This window comes from Macaca nemestrina, chromosome 7, assembly GCF_043159975.1.
Source record: "Macaca nemestrina isolate mMacNem1 chromosome 7, mMacNem.hap1, whole genome shotgun sequence".
In the NCBI taxonomy this organism is placed as follows: Eukaryota; Metazoa; Chordata; class Mammalia; order Primates; family Cercopithecidae; genus Macaca; species Macaca nemestrina.
In genome coordinates, this window is record NC_092131.1 from 133,427,917 (window position 1) to 133,451,342 (window position 23,426).

A 23,426-nucleotide genomic window follows, 5' to 3' on the forward strand; every position below is an offset into this window, starting at 1 on the left:
CTTCAAAATATTCGGGGTCATGTGTACATCTGCGGTTTACTTAAGGAGATGTTTCTCTTCTTTAACATGGATTTGATTGTGCCGGATCTGAAGAATATTGTTTATTATTGCTGCATGTGTATGTATGCATGCATACACGTGTGTGTGTGTGTGTGTGTGTGTGTGTGTGTGTGTGTGTGTGTTCCCGTCATGCCCACCGAAAGCCCACAGAGAGGGGGCAAATGTGTACATTGCCTCCTCTGCCAATGGAGAGACTTATAGTTGACCAGACTTAGACCAAAGAAGTGGCTTCCAAAGGAGTCGGGAATCATGAGGCAAACTCCCTTTCTCCAAATACACCAGAGGGAGCTTACCCTTAAAGAGGCAGGAACCTGAAACTTGGGTTTATGCTGTTCTCACACTTCTGCCACCTCTGACTATTCCTCACTCCCTGGAAACAACTCAAATGCTGACTTTTTTGCACAGACTCTGGTACGCTTGCATTTCCTCTACTTAGAGTGTTCACTTCACCTCTGAAAAACTACTCCCAAGGCCCACTCTGAGGTGATCTCTTTCTCTGGCCCTCCTATGTGCTTCTCTGGCATTCTGTTCACACTTCTATTTTAGCCCTTATCACAGTCCCATTTACCATCCAGTGCCAAAAAGCAATGAAACCAAGTGGTTAGGAGCTTGGGATCTGGAATCAGGCAAGACCAAGTTCAAATCCTGGGTCATCCTTTTATAAGTTCTGAAACCTTACCTCACTGATCCTCAAGTTCTTCCTCTGTAAAAGTCAGGTAGTAATTATACCACTTTGTAAGGTTGTCATGAAGACTAAAGGAAATATGAAGAAAGCATCCAGCTCAGTAAGTGATCAATAAATGGGAGGCGTTGTTTTGATTATTACCATTCATGTTTGTCTCCTTTCCTAGATTAGGAGCTTTGTGGAGAGGCAAGAACACATCTGGTTTGTCACTCCATCCCCAGGAGAGTGCCCAGTAAATGCATTAATAGAATGGCTCAACTCCTGCTCCCTTGCCAAGCTGCACCCTTGGTCGTGAACCCTATGCACTGTGGGAATTCCTCATTCTGCTGCATGTCTTGTTTCACGTCATGACTGCTTCCCAAGACTGTCCTCTTTACCCCTGTGCAATGCATCCAGATCCTCACTTTCATGGCTTCTGCCAGACATCTCAGCCCAGCCCAGGACCAGGATGGAAGTCCTGGAAACCCCCTGGGTGGTGCTGAGGACTGAAGGAAATGATGCAAGAGTTGCAGTTAGCCCATACTAACTTCTCAATGGAAGGTATTCTTCACATTGCTGTGGTGACATTCAATTCTGATGTGGCTCTTCCAGTCTGGTCCACTGTCAAGGTTTTAGCCCAGCTAAACCCCATCAGAAATGACCTCTCAGTTGGAACATCCACTGACACCTCTAGACTTTTAAAGCAATTTCTATTCTCTCATACCCTTTGACATACTTTTTCTTCAAAGAGATGTTTCCCTATCCATCCTGCGTGTCTGTCTGTGCTGTGGCCACACTCCTTCCCTTTGATATCTTTACTGCAAATGCTGTACATACTTGTGGCTTGAGAAATGGAGATCACAAAATAACTTTTTAGATTCAGTATAGGTTTGTGTACAGGGCTTGATCCTTGTAGAAATTCCAGTCACTGACCCGCAGGCACAGGATTAGGAAGAATGGCGGCATCCACCCCGCTCTAACATTTTGGATTAGACTTTGAAGTGGAAGGTGGCCGGGACAAACATACACTACTGGTGTAAACACACTTCTTCAAAGTTAACCTGCTTCACTTTGTTGTTGGGGATGAGACCTGGCATGACAAATAAAAACCAAGGGACACCCTCTAAGCACGCTTGTGCGTGACAAATGCAGCCACTTCCTATCACAGAAGTCATTGGTCCAGAACAGTGGCATGCATCATTCAAACAGCAGATAACAAGGCAATCTGGTGGCCTTTTTTTTTTTTTTAACTTCTTTTTTTTTCTTTTCCCTTTGGATTTATTATATCACTTTTTGGCAGAAGATGTGCCTTCTCAGTAACTGTAAGTTTGCTTAAGTTTATCTTTGAAAAAAAGTTTGCATTTCCTAAGCACAAAACAACTCATAGTACAGAGAGGAGGTAAGATCCGTGAGGGGGCCCCGCAAGGGCAGAAAGGAGCCTAGAAGCCAGGGAATGCCTCAAGGTGGAGCCCCCAGGCTGACTATGGAGATTGGCTGCATTGGAGGTACCCGGGAGCAGGACAGAGAAGGGTGGAGAGAAATAACCAGAGAGTAGAAGAGAGTGAAGAGTATTGGAAAAGAAAGTTAGAGAAAGTAAGGCAGAGGGCCCAAGATAGATACAGGGAGACCAGTTCATCCTAGTTTGCCAGAGATGGTTCCCCAATGTTGACAGTGAAGTCCTATATTCTAGAAAAGCTCTTAATCCCAGGCAAACCAGGACAATTGATCACCCGAGGTCAGAGAGGTGAAAAACTCAGAGAAAGGTTAGAAAGAGAGACACCTCTCTGAAATGAGTGTAGATCAGGGCACCCCAATAAATTTTCTGGAAGAAGAGTGCATTGGGGCCAGGTGTGGTGGCTCCTGCCTATAATCCCAACATTTTGGGAGGCCAAGGCAGGCGGATCACTTGAGGTCAGAAGTTTGAGACCAGCCTGGCCAACATGGTGAAACCCCATCTCTACTTTAAAAAAAAAAAAAAAAAAGATACAGACACACGCACATACACACACAAATCAGTCAGGCATGGTGGCGGGCACCTGTAATCCCAGCTACTCGGGAACCTGAGGCAGGAGAATCACTTGAACCCAAGAGGCAGAGGTTGCAGTGAGGCAAGATTGCACCACTGCACTCCAGCCTGGGCGACAGAGCAAGACTCCATCTCCAAAAAAACAAAAAAGAATGCATTGGTCCTAACTGAGCCAAGGCCTCTGTCATCAGTGCTCCAGACCACTGCTCGTTCTCCCTCCCAAGAGAAGCCAAGGTCCTCCCAGAGAAGCATGCTCAGACTGAAAGCTTGGGAGCCACAGAAGCTGCCCATAGGACCTGTCTCTGAGCTGCATGAGCTCATGCTCATGCAGTCTTGGCCTGAAATGCGCACTCCCTCCACCCAGTTGGGATGTTGGGATTAATTCTCAATCTGCTGTCAGAATGCTGGGTCCCAATCTCAGTTCTGCCACATAGATGATGTGGAATCTTGGGTGAATCTATTGCTACTTTGAGCTTAGATTTTTTAGTAACCATGGATTTGTCTGTCCAGTATACTTCACCATCCCCCTTTTCCTGGTTCCTTTAGGAAAGTCCTCCTGTAATATGTGGTTTTGGTGGGGCTGTCAGTCATGGCGCCTTTCTCTTCCCAAGTCATGGGGCTGGGTGTGTGTCCCAAACTGAGCTAATTATAGCACCATATCCTCTAGACACTAGGACTGGTTCAGGGGTGGGCATGAACCAAAGCCCTAGACTTTTCTGCTGGTTCTACTAAAGGGAGACTGTCTCTCTCGCTTTAGAATCTATAAAGTATAAGCTTCGGACTGCTAGACAGACAGAGAAACTCTTCTGCTGCAGGAAAGGAAAATGGAGTGAAGCAAAACTAAGAGAAGACAGAGAGAGAACAGTAACATTGATTTGAGAGCCTTGATCCAACCATACCTGCAGACAGAACACCTTTGCACTTCCTAGTTACACGACCTTTTACATTCTATTTTCCACTTCAGTTTGATTGTGTTGAATTTTTGTCACTTGCAAGTGAAAGAACCTTCAACTACACAATCTCTTTATCTATAAAAAATAAATATAATTTTGTACAAGACTGTTGAGTATTAAATTAAATCATAGATGTGAAAGGGATTTCAAAAATAATAAAACACTATACAGAGCACTTGTACATTGTTGGTAGGAATCTAAAATGATGCAGCAACTGTGGAAAACAGTTTGGCAGTTCCTCAAATGATTAAACATAAAATTACTATATGACTAGCAATTCCACTCCTAGGTGTATACCCAAGAGAACTGAAAACATACATTCATACAAAAACTTGTATGAATATTATGCTAACATTATGCCATGTTAATGAATGGTAGAACTGTTACCAGCAAGACTGGCAGCACAAATGTTCATAGCCACATTATTCACAATAACCCAAAGTGGAAACACAGAAATAAGCATCACCTGATGAATGGATAAACAAAAGGTATGTTACTTGGCAATAAAAAGGAATGAAATACTGATACATGTTGCAACATGAATGAACCTTGGAAACATCATGCTAAGGGAAAGAAGCCAGACTCAAAAGGTCACGTATTGTATGATTTCATTTATATGAAATGTCCAGAATAGGCAAATCCATAGAGACAGAAAATAGATTTGTGGTTACCAGGGACTGGTGGGAAGGAATGGGGAGTGGCTGCTCATGGTTACAGGGTTTCTTTTTGGGGTGATAAAAATATTGTGAAATTAGTGAGGATGATTTTACAATCTTGTGAAGATACTAAAAACTACTGGATTCTATGGTACAGTTTATGGCATATGAAAAAATAAATTAAAACACTGAGTATACGTAAAGAATTATTATTATTATTCAACAGAAATCACAGCTTTCATAAAGCCCTTCACCAAATTCTCTGCAGTTCTCCAGCCTTAGAGTCTGGATTGTGCACTTGTCACTCATATGCTGCTGCCTTGGGTGTGATTTAAAGAATGTTTAAGAGTGATGAAATAATAAATGGCTTTAAATAGATTAATAAATAACAGATTATGATTAAATAAATAAATACGTGGTTATGTCTCGTCACCCTGGCTGATCGCCAGCTCCCCTAGTGTGGGGTTCTCCTCCCGTGTGTCCTGCAGAGCACAGGGGCACAGTAGGCGCTCTGTAGGATTTGTTGAAAGAACAAATGAGGGCACACCTCTCCCCCCTCCCTCCCATCTTACACAAAAGCACACAGATTGATCCCAAGGCCCCTGTGAGGACCGTGAAGGTGAATGAATGGTAGAATTGTTACCAGCGAGACCAGCAGCAGTGCAGCTAGGACAGCCACCACAGCGCGCCCCTTTAGCAAGCAGCGTGCAGACTCTAAGCGCAAGCTGCAGACCACCCACACGTCAGAGGTGCCTGGGGCACCCACTAGCATGCCTTGATCCTTGGGGAATTTGCATTCTTCGCACGTGCTCCAGGTCATTCTGATGCACCTGGAGATTTGTGCAAGACAGGGACGTGGGCTGCAGCTCATTCCCTAGCTGTGAGGGTGTTCTACATTCAACTCAGCTGGCTTAAACTCAACTCAGTAAAGGGGACTCACTGTCACATAACTGATAAGTCCCAAGGGGGAGCGGGATTAAGGGGTGGCTTCATTCAGAGGTTCAACAAGATCCTCCATTCTGTCATCCAGTGTCCACCTCATCTGGAGGCCAGATCTTCCTTCCCTACCCTGACCCTGTCAACTTCTGAGCTTACAAAGTTCCTTGTCCCAGCCTGGGAGAGGAGGCAGGAGAGGGAGAGGGGAGAAGAGAAAGTTAGTTCATTTGTTTGTTTGTTCTAGGGGCTCTTTCAGAAAGGCAAGAAAGCTTGCTTCCCGGAAAACCTTTTTCTTTTGTCATATTGCCCTTTCTGAAACTATGGGCTGGAAAAGGCAACATACTGATTCATTTCAGCCTGAACCGCATGCCTCCCTACACACACACACACACACACACACACACGCACCAGGGATGGAATCGCCTTCCCCAAGTCTGTGGCTGAATGGCAGAGGTGAAGATACTGAAGTAAAACCCAGATAGCCACCCGAAAGAGAGTGAAGTTGGGAGATGAGCACAATGCCCACTTCTCTTATGTTAACCTGAGTCTTCTCAAACTCCAGCTCATCTTCAGGGGCCCTGTCTGAACATCGTCTCCTCTGGGAAGCCCTTCCAATACCTCCCAGATAGAACACTCTGTCCTCTGTGCACCCACACACCACCTGTACTCACCCATCCATCCACCCACCCACCTACTTTGTTCTTGGGTGTTGGGGGCTTAGTACTCCATTGTGAACCAGAGATTTGTACCCTGTTGGTGTTTTCAGTCTGCACAGGAGAGAAAAGTTAGTCAAATAATCACACCAATTGATGACTAGCTCCTCTGCTAAGCACAATGAAGAGAAATGAGGGAGAACGGGCTGGGGAATATCAACATGTGTCTGGGACCCGACCTGGTGGGGACGGGAAGAGGGGGTGAAGGAAGCCTTTCCTGAGAAAGTGAGGAAAAGGCGCTGTGCTGTGGCTTTCCTTGCATCCTGGCCATCTTACCCTCTGCCTTGGCTTACTCCATTGCTGGAAAAGCCAGCCTCCACACGCGCGATGGAGGTCCACGGCCTGGATTTAAAGCTCTTGAGATAAATGTGCATTGAATTTAACTGTCGGTGATTAGAAGGGGGAAAGAAGGTGGCAGGGTTCCAAAGAGCTTCATGTTAGGGTAAGAGGGGGTGCACGGTGTCCCTGGGTGCTTTGGAATGCCTCAGGTGTGGAGGCTTGGGGAGTGGCAGTGGAGACGAATCTGCACATATTCCAGGGTCCGAAGAAACACTGTAGCCTCTACAATTCAAGCCTCAGGGTGCGGGGAGACACCGGGATGTCTCACAATAGACCTTTGAGGGACATCCACTCACTTGGCCAAGGGAGACCTGAGTTCCAGCAGGTGTTCCTGAGTCAGCTTGGGTACCCTCTGAGTTTTGTGAATCTCTTCTTACTGGGAAATGGGAATAGAAACCACTTTTCCTGAACAGAATCTGACTGAGGCCGTGCGGTGCTACACTGGTGAGGGGGTTCCCAGGAGCGGTTCTCTGGAGTTTTCTCCAGAGGCTGACGTGGGGTTGGCGGAGAAGGAGCGCTGTCGAGGCGCGTCGAGGCAGCGCGCCGCCTGCCCAGGTGGCCCGGAGCCCGAGACGGAGTGGTGTCCGGCGCCCCTCCCCGCCGCTCGAGCCCTCCCACTTCCTCTGAATGAGCCGCTGCTGTCAGGGAGCCCGGCGCCCGGCGCAGTGCAGGCTGCAGGCGCCGCGCCGAGGAGGCTGCCGCTCTGGCTCGCCGCCCCCCGCCGCCGCTGCACACCGGACCCCGCCGCCGCACCGCGGGCCATGGACCTGCCCAGGGGCCTGGTGGTGGCCTGGGCCCTCAGCCTGTGGCCAGGTACGTGCCCACCCTCTGCCTCCCCTTGCCTCTCGGAGTCCCTCCCTGGGCCCTCGGGGCTTGGATCCAGCGGCCAGCATCGGGACGCGACGCTCCTCCCAGGGTCAGACCTTGGCTGCTCTTGGGGACGTGGGTCCCCCAGGGACTGGCCCTAGTCTAGCGGTTCCGTCAAGTTTCGCAAAAGAGGGAGGTGCGCGGAGGCTGTTGAGAACTGGGACTCTGATGTGTTTGGGAAGAGTTGAAGAGGCTTGAGTTGAAAAGCGCCCAGAGCTGGTGGCCCTCCTGGGCGCCTTGGGTGCCTCCAAGGCCCACGCCGGGGTTCCCGCACGGCTGCCAGGGGCACTCGGGTGTCTCGGGAGCGCCGCAGGCGCGCGGCCCGGGCTGGGGAAGCGGACAGCGCCGAGAGAGTGTGCCCCAGCTGCCCTCCCTGGCTCAGGGAAAGCATCTCAAAGTTTGGAGAGCTGGCGCGGCGGCCCCGGAGGGCTTGAGGGGATGAGGGCTGTCCAGAGTCCCTCCGGCCAAAGACAGAGCAAAGCCCCTGGGCTATGGCCGGTAGGCGGGGGCTAGCCCTCGTCGGCCCGGCCAGCAGCGGCGGGACCCAGCCACGCAGCGTAGGACCCCGGGAAACGTTACCTGATACCGGGGGTAGGGACCCGGCATCGCCTCCCAACCCGCGCTCGGAATTATGCAATTATTCAATAATCTGGGGAAAGCCGCCGTCGCCTAGACGCGCGCCGCCGCCTAATGCACTCCAGGTGTTTGGGCGCGGCAGGAACCTCCGGCCCGAGGGGCGCATGGCCGGGAGCGGGAGGCCAGCCCTGGGCTCTCCTCCCTAGGGTACCCCGGCCCCGGCCGTCCCACGCCGGGCGCCCCGGTTCCACCCTCCACGGGGGCGGCCGCCAGTGATGCTGTTCTGTGGAAGGCGTCCGAGTGCTCCGGCAAGGGCCAGCGCCTAGGTTACTGGCCAGGAGTGGGCGCTCGCCCTTGCCTTCCCTTCTGCGTGGGCTCCAGGCCCGAGCTGGGGCCAGTAGTGGGGGTCAGATGCGGTGGTAGTGGGAGAGGTGCCCTCAGGGAGCTCAGGTGGAGACCATCCCGCAGCCGTTTGCCCCAGTCCCCGGGTACCACGCAAAGCAAGTCCGCCCTCCTGTCGGTCTGCAGAGGAGCTTCTCAGAGGGCCCATGGTTGAATGGGCCTCTGGCTAGTGGACTCCTAGAGTCACAGTTTAAAACAATCATGGATGCATTGAGTTGTGGGAGCTTGGAAGGGAGAGCAGGGGAAGAACTGCCACCAGGCCAACATGCATCTAGAAGCCAGCTGCAGAGGAGGCCAAGCCCATTTAGGTGCATTTAGACAGCAGGGGAGAATCTTTTCCAGGAGCCGTCCTCATATCACTCGAGATCCAGCCACAAGAAAAGAGACGCACTCCTGTGTGACTCCAGATAGGTGGCTCCATCAGAACCTTGGGAAGGAGTGGCCGCCTTAGGGGCTAAGGACAGCCTGGACCTCAGGAAGCTAAGAGCGATGGCTTTGGAATCAGACCTGGCTTCCACTTCTGGCTCTATATCCCGCTAGCTGTTCAATATAGGACTGGTAATGCAACCTTTCCAACAGGTTTCCTTATGTGAGGAATGGAGACACAAATTCCTTGTCAGTCAAGTTGTCAGGATACAGTAAGGCACTGTAAGAAAGGCCCTTAACATAGGGCTGGGTGCACAGTAGGCTTTAATCAATGGTTGTTAATGTTATTGCTACTCAAGGAGGAGGGGGTGAAGAACAAGGACATTAAAGGACCTCTGAAGACACAGGATTTGTGACTCAGAGCTCTGCTTATATGGCAAAAACCACTCCTGAGTTACGTCTGGTCAGTTGTGTTCTTGAAATATGGGATTCATTAAACATATCAATCAATGTTGGAACAACATCTGCTTGCAAGGAGCTGGGGGTGGGGCCCAAGCATGTGTGCAATCTGGGTCTTGCCTGTAACTGAGAACAAGCCAAGGCCAGGGAAAGCTAAACAGAGGCACGAGGGCATGAATGGCATGGAGAAACGAAGGGCTGGGTGTTCAAACAAGAGAAGTTCAATTTCGGCCAGATTAAACAAGGAAGTCTTCCTGGAGGAGGAGATACCATTTGAACTGGCCCTGAAAAAGTGTGTAGAGTGTGCATGGGCCTTAAAGTGAGAATGTTCGTATTTTGGAGTGTTATTTTCTGAGACTAATTAAAGAAGATGATGAATATTTTTAAACCACTCTGGTCAGTGTGGACTTTGAAGACCAGAAGGGTCTCAAAGATCACTGGGTTCATGCCTCAGGCTCCAGGACAGGACTGATGTTGATCTCTCATCCGTGCATTGCATGGATTCAATGTGAGGATTACCGGGAAGCTTGTCTACTGGTGATGGCAGTTTGTCTGGGCAGGGAATCTGTCAGAGGCCACATTGAGAGTGAGACCTCAGAGCATCTACTCTCCCAGAGCTCCCAGGGCTCCTGCTGCAGGCTGGACAGCGTGATGGAGTAGACAAAACTATCAGGAAAGCCTGAAAAAAGAAGTAATCAAGTCCAAAAAGAGAGGAGATCAATTGACCAGAGCTTTACAGTCATAACCTATCTGTAGTAAGGGTGATGATTCTTAGAAGCATAATCTTTGCTGAGCACCTGTTATCTGCCAGGCTCCATAAAGACACAAAGTGAGATCAGACACAGTGGAAGGGTGGAGGCCCTGGAGTTTCACTGCCTGGGATTGGCCTAGGCCCTACCGGTTAGGGCTCTGTGCCCTTGGCAAGTTACTCCATGGCTCTGTGCCTCAGTTTCCTCACCTACAAAGTGGGGGTAATAATAGAACTTAGAGTCACAAAGATTAATGCTTAGAAAGTGCTAGGCATGTATTAAGCACTCAAGGAGGTTGTCTTTCTTCTCCAACATCATCAGCAGCAGCAGCAGCACTCAAGGTTTTGACTCTTCAGGATCTAAGGACACAGAGATAGAATTTTCAAACTCACGTTCACAAGAGAAGTTTAGAGGAAGTGCATTGAAGAATCAGAGGAGATATACATGCCAGGGCCCCAAATAAGTTAAGACTTTCCTAGTCCCTCCCTTAAATCCTTGGCCCAAACTCTTGATCATAATAAGAACTCAGGGATGTTGTTTTCTTTGTTTGTTTGCCATCGGGGCTGTCTTGAAGTCAGTATGCTGTTGATGTGGATGTATTGTGGTGTGGAAGTGGAGAAAGCCTATACCATGCAACATGGCCCTTGTGGGTGGAGGTCCTACCCAACATAAAGTATCCTGTGGAAAAGCACAGTGCTAGACACCACGGATGTACAAAGGCTGAGGTCCAAGACCTGCTCCCAGCCTCTCCTTCCCAGTGGAGAGCAGGGAAGAACGGGAAGTTTGTCACTTCGCCACCGCATTGCCCACCTGCTGGGAACTTGTCAGCCAAGCCCCTCAGCTATCATTAGCTGAGGAGTTTCTGGATATTTCCATGTCATAAGCGGGTCCTGGAGTTTCATTCTTTTTCTACTTACTCACCATGCCCCGAACTCTACCCATAGTGGACCCCTAGAGATGGGATGTCTATCTCCACGCTCTTCCCACCATTCCCAGCCCATCCACACAGGGCCGTGAGCCCTGGAAGAACTCAGACAGTATCTTACCTCTCAACCTTGCCCTCGCTGAACCTCTTTTTCTACCCTCCTGTAGTGGGGAGCTCTTCCTTCTTCTAACAGCAGGGACCTTCCCTTCCACTCTCCCTCCCTTCCACCAACACCCCCAGCTCCTATCACTTAGGATAAAACTATGTTCTAAGCTGAGCTGGCTTGGCTCTTGCTATGTAGAAGGGAATTTGGGGAATTTTAAAAGCCCCTGTTTCTTCGCCACAATGCCTGACTTTGGGTGTTATTGTCTCATCATGGGCTTCCAGAGCTTACTTTGGGAGTCAAAGTCGAACATTGTTCTAGGATCCATCATAACCCTCCCCAGGCAGTGATGGGCTCTGGCTGACTCAGGGAAAGTCGGCTGCAAAACGAGCCTTAAAAATCCTCTAATACAGTTCAAAACTGGTATCTCTGCTAATCCTCATCACTGAAGTCCCCTTCCCTGCCCACCCACTCCCCACCAACTGTAGGCTACCGTCAAGGATTCGTAGCCATTTGGAACTTTTCCCTAAGCAGTCGTGAGCTCCAAAGACACCCACACATCTTCAGCATGGAGTGCTTTCTATAGGAGCTGTGGTCCAAGGGCGACCCTCCACAACCCCATCATGCAGATACTAACTGTGTGAATTCTTCATCAAATGCCCATTAAGTTTGTTACCACTGACAGGAGAAGGAGAGGAAGAGACTGGTGTTGATCATCTTGTAAATCTAAAATAAGTGAGCTGCAAAAAATTCCGTGGAGAGTTTTCATACTATATACTTAAGACCTGAGTCACAGGACGTGTGAAATCCCACCTGGAGGAAAAAGTCAGTGAGGCCAAACCCCCTCCGTGCTGTTTCTCACTTCCTCCTTCACTGAAGCACTCACCAAGCAGAGAAATAATCAGCATATGTGTGGGCTTAGGACCCAGACTGCCCAGATGCAAATTCTTTCTACCCGGGTGACTCTGGATAAGCACCCCAGGCCTCATTTTTCTCAACTGTAAAATGGGCAGAATAACAACTTCATAGGACAACAATCAGGTTAAATGGTCCATATGTAATTCATTTGTGTCAAGTGCTGAGAACAGTGTCTGGCACCCAATAAACCCCCAGCTAACAGAAGCATTATTACTCTTCCCATCATTTAATATTTGATTGATGCCAGGCACTGTGTCAAGCACCTTCTCACATCTCAGTAAGGCCTTGCTACAGTTGCACGAAGTCACTACTACAATTCTGCCATTCCACTACCGGGTTACACATAGGAAGTTAAATGGCTTATCCAAGGTCATGTCGATAGCCTAAGAGGCATTGTCGGGATTTGTCTGATCCCAAGGCCACTGCTTATTTTTTTTATTTTATTTTATTTTTTTTTTGAGACAGTCTCGTTCTGTCGCCCAGGCTGGAGTGCAGTGGCATGATCTCAGCTCATTGTAACCTCCATCTCCCAGGTTCAAGTGATTCTTCTGCCTCAGCCTCCTGAGTAGTTGGGATTACAGGTCTGTGCTACCGTACCCAGCTAATTTTTGTATTTTTAGGAGAGATGGGTTTTCACCATGTTGACCAGGCTGGTCTTGAACTCCCGACTTCAGGTGATCTGCCTGCCTTGGCCTCCCAAAGTGCTGGGATTACAAGGGCCACTGCTTTTAATCCATGCACCATACTCTCTTCAGGAAATGGACCTTGAGAGCACAGAAAGACAGTAAGTTGTCCTCGTTGAAGGAGCTGTCTTCAATAGCTGAGGAATTGAGGAATTGGGGAATTGTTGGGGACAGTATGCAAACAGCCACCCCCACAGGGGCACCAGTTTCTAGGCCTAGCTAGACAGTGACTCCTCCAACATGATGCTGGCTTGGCAGAAGTGGTCCTCCTATGATGACTCATTATGTGAGAATGTCTCTCCCCCTTCCCTCTCCCCACCCGGCTCAGGGCCCACCGGGCTCTGCCACCTGCCCTCAGGTGCCCAGTACTCTGGAACACTGACTTCCCAGGGGCTGTCATTCCAGCCCATTCTCAGAGTCAAGGTTTGGCGACCTTCTCCTGCCTGCCCCGCCTGCTCCCATTCCGCTAATCAGAACCTTCTTTGAGCTTCAGGCCTAGTGAGTTAACTCATGTTGAACCACACTAATAAGTGATGACAACGTGATGTGTTCTACCCAGAGGGATTTCCATTTCAACTGGCTGTGCCTTGAGCCCAAGGAATAAAGGGCTAATGGTGGGATGTCAGGCACAAGGGCCAGCCAGCAGATGAAATAGGTGAGGCCGGAAGACCTACCTGGTGTAGTCCAACCACTCAGCCCCCTACTCCATCACTGGTCAGATACGTCCTACCCCAGCCCCTCTTGCTGATGGGCAGCCTCGTTCTACAATGTAGAAGAACCCAGCTTGTGGCTTGGGTGATGCAGCTCTAAAGCGGGCAGAGGTTTTTCCACGTGGCATGTGGGGTGAATTAGGCAAGTTGCTATAGCAATGCACTCCGGGATTCCAAACAGGATGACACAGAGAAGGGGTTCCTGCCTGCGCAGCTGGTGCTGACAGCTTTCTTCCCCCAGCAGCATCACTGGCTGGGCCAGACAACCAGAAATCCTGACCCTGCGGATTTTCAGGACCCATTTGTTCCCTGAAGATGAGAGGACTGGGCCTCGGGAAGGCCATGGAAAAATTGTGGAATGGGCAAGTGGGTGTAGCTCTCGACAGTCTGCAAAGAGCACTCCCGATATTCCTTCTGTCAGTCAGGCCAGGCCAGGTGAGGCCAGAGGTCCTGCTGAGACAGGTGTGTTCATTAGATGGATGGAGAAACTGAAGCCCTTGCCCTCACCTCCTCCAGGCAGAAAGGCACAAAGCAGTCTCCATTGCCTCTCCATCTCCTGGAATTGCTCTCTCCCTGTCACTCAAAGCCACCTACATTCAGAGATCGGTGGCCATAATAAAGTCCCATCAATAGGTTGTAGACAGGGTTCTCTGAGTTTATTCAAACCACATATGACACATGCAGGACCAGTTACTTCATCTGAAGGACCCAGTGCAAAATGAAAATGTGAGACCCCTTGTTCTAAAATTATTACGAATTTCTAGATGGCCACAGCAGAGTATTCACCAAGTGCAGGGCCTTTTGGAACACGAGGCCCTCAGCCACTGTACAGGCCAAGCGCTCATCAAACCAGCCCTGCTTACATGGCTCTCCCCACGGGCCTGTTGTGTGGCAAGGAAGACACCATGATCCCACTTTACAGATGAAAAAAACTGAGTGGCCTGTCCATTTCACCAGCATGTACTGAGCACGCACTAAGCCCCAGGCACCTCCAAGTTCTGGGAATTCCAAATCAGATAAAGCGCAGTCTCTGCCTCAAGGAACATGCAGAAGGCGCCCCACAGATCCCACAGACTGCAGGGCTCACCCCAAACACTGGTGTATATGGAGGGCAGGGGTGTCCGTGGAACAGTTCTAAAGGCACCCGCCAGGGCCGTGAGGTCATTTTTAAGCCATGGAATTAAGATGATTCTGTCTCCAGTTATTGCCCCAAGACTTCTTTGGGAACCTTTTTAGGGGATCTCTGCATCCTCAACACTGGGCTCTGGAGCTTCCACCCTGGCAGACTTGAGAAGCTGGGACTTAAAATTCCTGGCCTTTCGGCAGCCGCAGGTATTTATATTGGCATGGTCCTCCAGGGTCAGCACTTCTAAATAAGGGGTGACTCATTCTGGCATGGAATTGTAGAGGGTCAGTGCTAGGAGGGAAGGCAGGGACCAGCAGATCCAGTGGTCCTTCATCCTGGGTGAGTGTGAGAACAACGATGTAGAAGAAAACTGTTGTGCCGGCCCCACCCCAGAACATATCATCACTCTCCACATTGGGGCCAGCAGGGACACTTCTCGAAGCTGTCCAATAATTCTAATGGGCATCCAAGATGGAGGATCACTGGTATAATGTAAACCCAGTCCCCAGTCAAGCAAAAAAAAATAAAATAAAAACCCAAACACTCTCCAGGGAAGGGAAATGACTTGCCTAGGGTCACACAACACCCGTGGTAAAGCCAAGATTTAACCAGTTCTCAGTTCTCCTGACTCTCAGTCCTTCTGGGATTGCCCAGCCTGCAGTGCTAAGGGCTTCACAGCTGGGCTGGGTTGGAGACACAGCTTGAGAGTTTGAGAAGCTGAGTGCAAGGTGGACTTTGCAGATTGGAGTTGGTAGGTGGGGAGTGATTCATTGGTGATACTCTCCGTGTCCCCTACAAGGCATAAGCTACTTGATCCCTGTGTGGTCCCAAGGGGGAGACCAGGAAAACCAAAGAAGAGCTACAGATAGATTGATTTGGCTAAGGATGCCAGTCAGAGCTGTCCACAGACAGATGCACCAGCACTGGGGCAGGGGGTTATAGGAGGTGTTGGCAGGGGTTGATCGAAGTCCATTAGGGTCATTCCAACCCTGTGATCTTGGGCTCTGCTGAAGTTGAAGTGAGGGTTCAGGCAAAGGAATCACCTGACTCGGGATGGGACACCAGCAATGACAAGCCCAGGCTGGGTGAGGAAGGAATACTCCATCAGCAAGAAGGAGGCTGGCCTGGGGGGTGGGCTGAGCAGGGGGACTCCAGGACCTCCCTGAGGTCCCCAGCTCAGGTTTCATTGTCCCTCTTGCCCCCATTCATCCAGAGCTTTCTCCACAGCCGTCAAAGTGAGGCTCAAAAACAAACGAAGTTGTCTTCCTTTCCTCCCTAAATCCTCAGTGACTCTCTACTACCATTGGGTTGAGTCCAGACTCTTTGACAGAGCCAACCAGACCAGGTAGGAATGGCCTACACTCAGGACTCACCTCTAACAGAGCCATACGTTTGGGCACGGGCACGCCCCAGCAGCAGCCCCAATGAAACCGAGCTTCTTAGTTTCTTAAACACACTGAACTGTCACTGGCTTTCACTCCTGTTGTTGCCTATGTCTGATTCTACCCTCCCCCTCATTTCTCCTGGCTGCCCCCCACTTATTCTTCAGGTCTCTGCTTGGCCACCACTTCCTCCTGAAAACCTCCCGTGACCCCCTCAATCTGTCGAATGGGGCCCCACTTGTATGATTCCAAGGTATCCTGTACTTCCCCCACCACACAGTATTCCAGCTGACTGGACATCTCCCCTGCTGCAGAGGGAGCACCAGGAGAACAGGGACCGTATCTCTAATCAGCCGCTGTAGCAGGTCTTGCACAGCGCCAGACATAGCAGGCACTCAATTAAGATGTATTGAAGGAACAAAAGAACTCTCTGTCCAAGTAAATGGAAAGCTATTTAAGGGCAGAGTAGATGTCTTAAATTTCTTTGCACATGCACTCCAGGAGGTGATAGCACAATAGCCTTTGTCAGTCAGGTCCTGGGAGGTGCTCTGGGGGACAAAAGATGAGAAGAGATAACTCCTGCCTTTCAAGGAGCTTATGGTTTAGCAGGAGAGAGATTTTTGGATAAATAACTACAATGCAAGGGAGGAAGTAATGACTACCAGACAGCTACAGATAAGGGACTCTGGGACTTGAGAGGTGGGAGAGAGATTGTTTGTAAATGCAAGAAGGACTGGGGCTGGCAGCAAGAGGGTTGGGTAGAGAGTTCACGTGGGCAAACTGCCTGAAGTTTGGTTGGCAGGATGCTGGAGTGTGTGCTGTGAGGAACGGCAAGAACAGAACAGTGGGCTGAGGCCACTGAGAGGAAACCGAAAGCCAACTAAGGCATTTGGGTTTAGCAGATGGGAGCCATGGAAGGTTTCTGAGGGAGAGCAGTGACATGTTCTGTCTGTCCTTGGAGGAGCTTCCTCAGGTGGGAGGGGGAGGCTGGATACAGCAGGGCTACGATGGGGAGAAGGTGGAATGATAAGATGGCTACTGCAGCAACCCAGCAAGGGGACACCAGAGTGAAGTAAGGTGGTGAGATGCAAAAGGAGTGAACCCAGGGGGATAGAATTTAACAGGGCCCGGTCACCAGAGGAGGAAAGGTGTCTGGGAGACCAAGGGCAGTGTCACCAACCTGAAGAGAGGTGTGAGAGGATGAGAGGTTTTACAGGGGAAGTTGAGTCAGGCCTGAACGATGACTTTGCAGTGCTCGTGGGCAGGTGGAGGTGGCTCTCAGGCAGGGGGGATGTTGCTTAGGAGCATGCCAGTGAGTAGTCGGACTTGGAGTGATTTGACTGGGAGCTTTCACACAGACGTGCCTCAGTGGTGAGAGCCTGAGTGAGAGGGAGCGCCCCACAGCACGGAGCCTCTGTCCCTCCACCCCTTTCCAGGCTCAGAAGCAGTGATTCATGCCCCAAACTTAAAGAGAACTCAAATTCTGACTTTAAAAGCCTCTTAGAGCAGAAGAAACCAACCAGAGGGCCAGGCCAGACCACAAGCCAAACGTCAGCTGTGGAATGTGCTTGCTGCTGACCCTGCTGTGAGGCCAGCCAGGGGCAAAGGCACCGGCAGGCTCAGCAGCAGGCCCTGCCATCGTCCTGAACATGGCCCAGTTGCCACCGAGAGTATCACTGCTCTTAACTCTGTTTTTAAAAATTTTTAATAAACACATAATAATAATTGTACATATTTCTGGGCTACATAATGTCCTCTCTTTTCAGCATGGATCTGTCTGCATTCTAGCCCATCTGAAACCCAGCCCCTCACCCCCACCCCCACCCAGGCTGGCCCCACATCACCCTTGCGTGAAGGCTCTGATCTCCCATCAGTCTTCCCCACTCTGCTCAGCCCAAAAGACAAAGGCCAGGAGTCAGGTTACATGAGGGGTAAGGGGACAGAAAAGCTCCCATGGCCTGTGGCGACAGCCCCCCTCACTGGCCTCCTTGCATCTGCCCTTGTACCTTGAGGATCTCCCACCCAGCAGCCAGAGGGCTGCCACAAGAATGTAGGTCACATCATGTCATGTCCCTGCTCTGCTCCAAACCCTCCAGGTCTCCCCGCTTACTCTGAGTAAGAGGTCCCGTGTGATCTGGTTCCCCTGCCTTTCTGACTTCATCCTCTGTGCCTTCCCCACTGGCTCACTCCGCCCCACCCCCAGGGCCTCCGGGCTGTTTGTGAAACACACCAGGCACCTTAGACTTTGCACTTGCTGTTTCTTCTGCCTCGAATGCTCTTCCTGGAGAACCTCGCTCACTTCCTGCAGGTCTTTACTCCAACATGCTTCTCCCATTGAGGCCTTACCTCGGGCTCCTACCTAAAATTCAACCCTCCTGCATGCATTCACATGCATAAACTCCCCTCCTATACCCCTTCCCTGCTTTAGTCTCGCCAAGGCTTTTTTTTTTTTTTTTTTGAGATAGAGTCTCGCTCTGTCGCCCAGGCTGGAGTGCACTGGTGCGATCTCTGCTCACTGCAAGCTCCGCCACCTCCCGGGTTCACGCCATTCTCCTGCCTCAGCCTCCCTAGAAGCTGGGACTACAGGCACCTGCCACCACGCCGAGACGGGGTTTCACCGTGTTCGCCAGGATGGTCTCGATCTCCTGACCTCGTGATTCGCCCGCCTCGGCCTCCCAAAGTGCTGGGATTACAGGCGTGAGCCACCGCGCCCGGCCTCCGAGGCTTTTAATACTATCTCACATTATTACCTGTTTTATTTATTCATGTTGTATATTGCCTGCTTCAATGGAATGTAATCTTCCTGAGAACAAGGATTTTTGTCTGTTGAGTTTCCTTATGCATTCCAGGGCCCAGAGCAATATTTGGCCAGAGTACACAAGTGATAAATAGTTCAAGAATGAATTAATCAGTCAGTTAAAATCTCCCCACCAGCCCGTCACAGTTGCTGGAAATCCCATTTACTAATCAATTATCCCTTTTAGATAAGCCAATCACCCTTCTTATGACCCCAGGCCACTAGGTGGGTACACGTTCATTCCTGACGTTTCCCTGGCCACTTGTTATCAAAGGCTTTCTTTCCAGACAAGAAGAGGTTGGTGGCCATTGAGCATCGCTTACAAATGGGCAGGGCAAGAAAGGTTGCTGAAGGGAGGAAGGGCCCTGGAAGGGAGGGGAACCTTAGAAAGGAGTAAACTGGCTCCCAGCAGGCAGTCCAGGTCGGCCCAGCTGGCCCCATGCTGTCCAGCACGATTTACTATAGCTCTGAGATGACACAAGGAGACAGGGGAATGGCCTTGTTTTTACACAGTGAAAACCTAGTTATATAATGGGACTTCCTAGGAAACAAGGGGCAGGGGGCATGCAGCAGGAATTTAAAAGGCCTCATTTCCCACAAAAGGGTAGTGATTCAGACATCATCCATATGCCACAGAATGTGGCCATGTTGTTTAGCACCCAAGAAGGAGCTGGGAGTGCCCAGAGAAGATGGTGGGAGCTGAACATAGACCCCAGATTACAGTCCAATCCCTGGGAACCACCAAACCAGAATCTGCCCTGGTGGCTTGGGAGATGACATGAAACCCATTGCACAGGTGGAGAGACTGAGTCTGAACTTAACAAAGTCCATATTAGGAGCCTGTTCCACTGACATAAGGTTTCAACACTGGTTTCGACACTTAAGTATGTGACCTTGGGCAACTCACTTCCTCTCTTTAGAGTATGTATAACAAAAATTATAACAATATATAGAATGTATAACAAAAATTATAGAATGTATAACAAAAATTATAATGCTTACCTTGTAGGATTAATATAAAAATGAGACATAATGCCCCAAAACAAACAAAATGTCTGGCAGGGATGAGGTGTTCAGTAAACGTTAATGGCAACAGTAATACTAGCTAACATAGAAGTTAAGTAACTTAGCCAAGATCACCCGGATGATAAAGTCACAGCGTGGCGTTTGAAGCCAGGCAGTCTGACTCCAGAGACTGCAATTCTGAGAGGTCGAGTGTCTTGCCCAAGGTCATACATCTGCTGCTAAACAAGAGAGCCAGAATCCAAACCTCTCAAGACTTCCATTCGATCACTTCTAATATAAACGTTTGGCCTTCATGTTTCTAAAAGTGCTTTAGGGGCTATGCTTCCATGCTGCCATGAACATTTCCTGAGCCAGAACCTCGATCCGGATTGTAAATCCAGATGTAACAGGAGAAAGAAGTTGACAACAGGGACTCTATTTCCAAACAATGGGTACACTCAGTGCATGGTTGGTCCTTCCTCATCCACAGGTTCATGAGGGGTCCTGGGCCTCAGGAGTTCCCTGAGAGGCCTCAGCACCAAGTGTCTGCCTGGGAGGGCCCTTAACAGAACATCCCAAACAAATGGCCACCCTCGGCTTGCATCCCTCCAGTGACGGGGGCTCACCACTTTGCATGGTAGGCCTTCATTTTCTAGCAAAGGCAGATGGAGTCATGAGCCCTTGACTCCTTTAAGGACCTAAAAGTAGCAGTAGACATTTGAGATGGTTTTGCAACCATGAAAAATTGGCTTGTACTGAAAACCAAAAAGACCTCTGCATAACCCTCAGAGAACAAAAACACTTGCACTCCCCAAAGTCCGCCATCCCCACCAAGCCTAGACAATGGCATCTGGTGGATCTATGTTAAATTCCATGCAGCCAGAGAACTTTTTGGATGGGTGTGGGTACATCCACTGGAGGGCGGGCCCGGCAGGCTTAGAAGGGAAGGGCCCCCACAATTCCTTTTTTTAGTTTGCATTCAAAGAGCAGGGCAGACTGGCCCAGTAGTTCTCTGGGTCCTCTTCACCCTACTTCCTCTCGTCTGAGGGAAAGCCCTGCCACAAATTGCATATCCTGAGCCTTGTCTTGCTCTTATTTTGCCCAAACACTCTGGGCTGGGGCACATCCCACATGCACAGGGCTCTTGATCCACACACCCATGACCAGCAGGAGACAAGCTTAGGAGTTGGAAAACCAAAACCAAACTGTCTGAGCTCTTTGAGATGGTTAGTATGCCAGGAAAGGGAGGGACTCACAGTCCAATTCAGCTCCATTTGAAATGGCCTGAAGCCAGAATCAGTGTGGGCAGGGCCGCCACGTACAGCTGTACTGGCTGTGCACTACATGATTTGCATCACTACAATGTAAACAGCATCCTCTGCAGTTGTGTAGTAAAAGTGACCTCAGGAAGGGGGTGGAGGGGGTAAAGGAAGTGGTAAAGGTGTACATAAATGTACTTTTAAAAATCCTACACAGGGACTGAAATCATCTAGTCCTGTGTGTGCCTTTCACAGATAAGGCAACTGAGGCCCATGTGAAGTAAGAAACTGGTCCAAAGTTGCAAAGCAATTTAGAAACCATACTGGCAATAGAACCAGGACTTCTGAAGCCAAATCCAGTACTCTAAGTTCCTTCCCTCCCTGAGGCTCTATCATTTTCCCCTTTAACCCCTTATTGGCAGGTTAGGGTCTTAGAAGCCTGAATATTTCTATTCATTTTTTCCTTCTCATTTAACAAATGTATATAGATCACCTATTGTGAGCTAGGCATTGTTCTAGATGCTAAGGATAAAGTGGGGAGACAGACACACTGATTCTGGCTCTTAGGATGGGATGGAAAGAGTTCCTATCATTCTTATTTGTAATATTTGCCAATTACCATGATGCAAATCCTCCTACCATGGTCAGTTTCAATTTACCAACATAATATCACTGAATGGGAAGATTGCACACAATCAGCTCTTGTATGCAGACTCCAGCACACATTGGTCCCTTCCTTTGTGAAACTTAAACTCCAGTGGGAGAGGATACAGTGTCCAAGCAGGCAGACAGCTCTCACACCTACCTGTGATTATTTTTAATTGTAAAACACATAAAGAAGATGCTGTGAGGGAGAAGAACAGATTCTCCATAGCAATGGATTCTCCTTTCTCAGAGGCCATGGCATTAAAACTGGAGGTTGACAAGGAGTCAGGTGAGCAACGTTCTTGGAGAAGAATGTTCCAGACAAAGGGGACTGCAAGCGCAAAGACCTCAAAGTGGGAAAGAGCTTGGTGTATCTGAGGAACAGAGAGGAAGAGGATGAGGCTGGAAGGTAGTAAGTGAGAAGGCAAATCCACAGGGCCTGGTGGGCCCTGGGAAGGGTCTAGAATCTATTCTAAATGCAATGGTGGGACTCTCGGGGGCTTTAAGCAGAGCCAGGATCTAGTCGACACTGTTGAAAAGATCACTGTGGCTACTGTGAAGGGCATAGCTTGAAGCTGGGCAAAATTGGAATGAGGGACCAGTTGGAACACTCCAGTGCAAGTCCAGATACAAAATGAAGAGGGTGGCTTAGTCCAAGTATGGCAAAAGAGACAGAGAGGAATGGGCACACTGGAGAGAAACTGAGGGCTAGAACCTGCAGGATTTGCTGATGGGAAGTGAAGGAAAATCATAAGGAATGATTTCCAAGCTTCTGGCTTGAGCCATCTGGTGGGTGGTAATGCCATTTCCTGCAATGGGGAGAAAAACCATTTTGGAAGCGAAAACCTGGGTTCCTTTTCCAGCATATAAAATGTGAGATGCTATGAGACATCCAAGTGAAATGTCCTATAAGCAGCCAGGAAATTGATGGTGGAGCTCAAAGGACAGGCCTGGGCTCGGTAGGGTGAAATATGGGGTCCTCAGGAGCTCGGGCCACGTTGAGGCCAAGGTCCCACACGCTCGCTCAGAAAGAGCAAGACTCCGTCTCAAAAAAATAAAAAAATAAAAAAATAAAAGAAAAAAAGGAGGCCCATTTTGATCACTTTTCCTACACAGAGAAAATGATAAATGATGTAAGACAGAAAAATACACTAGTTTTCATAAAACCGTGACCCTTGTTTTTTGTTTTTTTGGTTTTTTTTTTTTTTATGGAGACAGAGTCTCTCTCTGTCGCCCAGGCTGGACTGCAGTGGCACGATCTCAGCTCACTGCAAGCTCCGCCTACTGGGTTCAAGCAATTCTCCCACCTCAGCCTCCCGAGTAGCTGGGATTACAGGCACCCGCCACCATGCCTGGATAATTTTTTGTATTTTAGTAGAGACGGGGTTTCCCATGTTGCCCAGGCTGGTCTTGAACTCCTGAGCTCAGGCAATCTGCCTGCCCCGGCCTCCCAAGCTGCTAGGATTACAGGCGTGAGACACCGTGCCCCGCCATGACCCTTGTTCTTGAAGGAGATGATCCATGTACTCTCTGAAGGCATGAGATGGCTGTCCGAGGCTCGGAGGAAAAACAGTGTTAATTACAGGCAACCTCAATGTGCTGTTTGCTGCTTTAAAGCTTTAGTCCTGTTTTCCTTGAGCTTGACATCTGCTTAACCAGACCATTGGCAAACTCCTGATTTCACAGAAAAAGATACAAAGGGCAGCCGAGGCTTTCCCCAGCCCTTGCTCGTTCTCTGTCTCCCTGTCTCTGGATGCTTCTGTGAAGGTCTCTGTTTCAGCCCGCATGCCACCTGCCCTAACGGCATTTGGTCTCCTCCGCAACCCCAGCGAAGGGACCCTCACTCCTCCACAGGCTGCCCAGCCCCTGGTTGACTGGTTGTTTCTGATTTGGAGAATTCTTCCTCATAAACAGCTGCAAATGCTTTCGATGGCTGAGGGGAGGCTGTTGTGGTAAGTCACTTGTTAACAAGCATTAGTTTATCTACCATAGAACAGGACATTGAGGGGATAGGACAGATAACAGGTAAGGCTTTTGATGAGATGACAAGACTGAAGTAGGAGGGAGGGAGGCAGCCCAGGGCCAGGGAGCTCCGAGGTTGCAGGCA

At 49.6% G+C, this 23,426-nt stretch overlaps 1 protein-coding gene and 1 long non-coding RNA gene across 2 annotated transcripts in view; one reads left to right on the forward strand and one right to left on the reverse strand.

The window, feature by feature from the left end:
* The first annotated feature begins 7,037 nt into the window (after positions 1 to 7,037).
* LOC105487976 (integrin subunit alpha 11) overlaps positions 7,038 to 23,426 on the forward strand; it is a 132,587-nt gene continuing 116,198 nt past the window's right edge. The window contains exon 1 of the mRNA XM_011751628.2: positions 7,038 to 7,160. Coding sequence (XP_011749930.2) covers positions 7,109 to 7,160 — 52 coding nt within the window. The 5' untranslated portion in view covers positions 7,038 to 7,108. The remainder of the gene's footprint in view (positions 7,161 to 23,426) is intronic.
* On the reverse strand, positions 10,017 to 17,789 carry LOC139364128 (uncharacterized). The gene is made up of 2 exons (XR_011625422.1): positions 17,724 to 17,789; positions 10,017 to 10,125 (listed from the first exon to the last, which is right to left on the reverse strand). It is a non-coding gene; the product is annotated as an uncharacterized lncRNA (long non-coding RNA).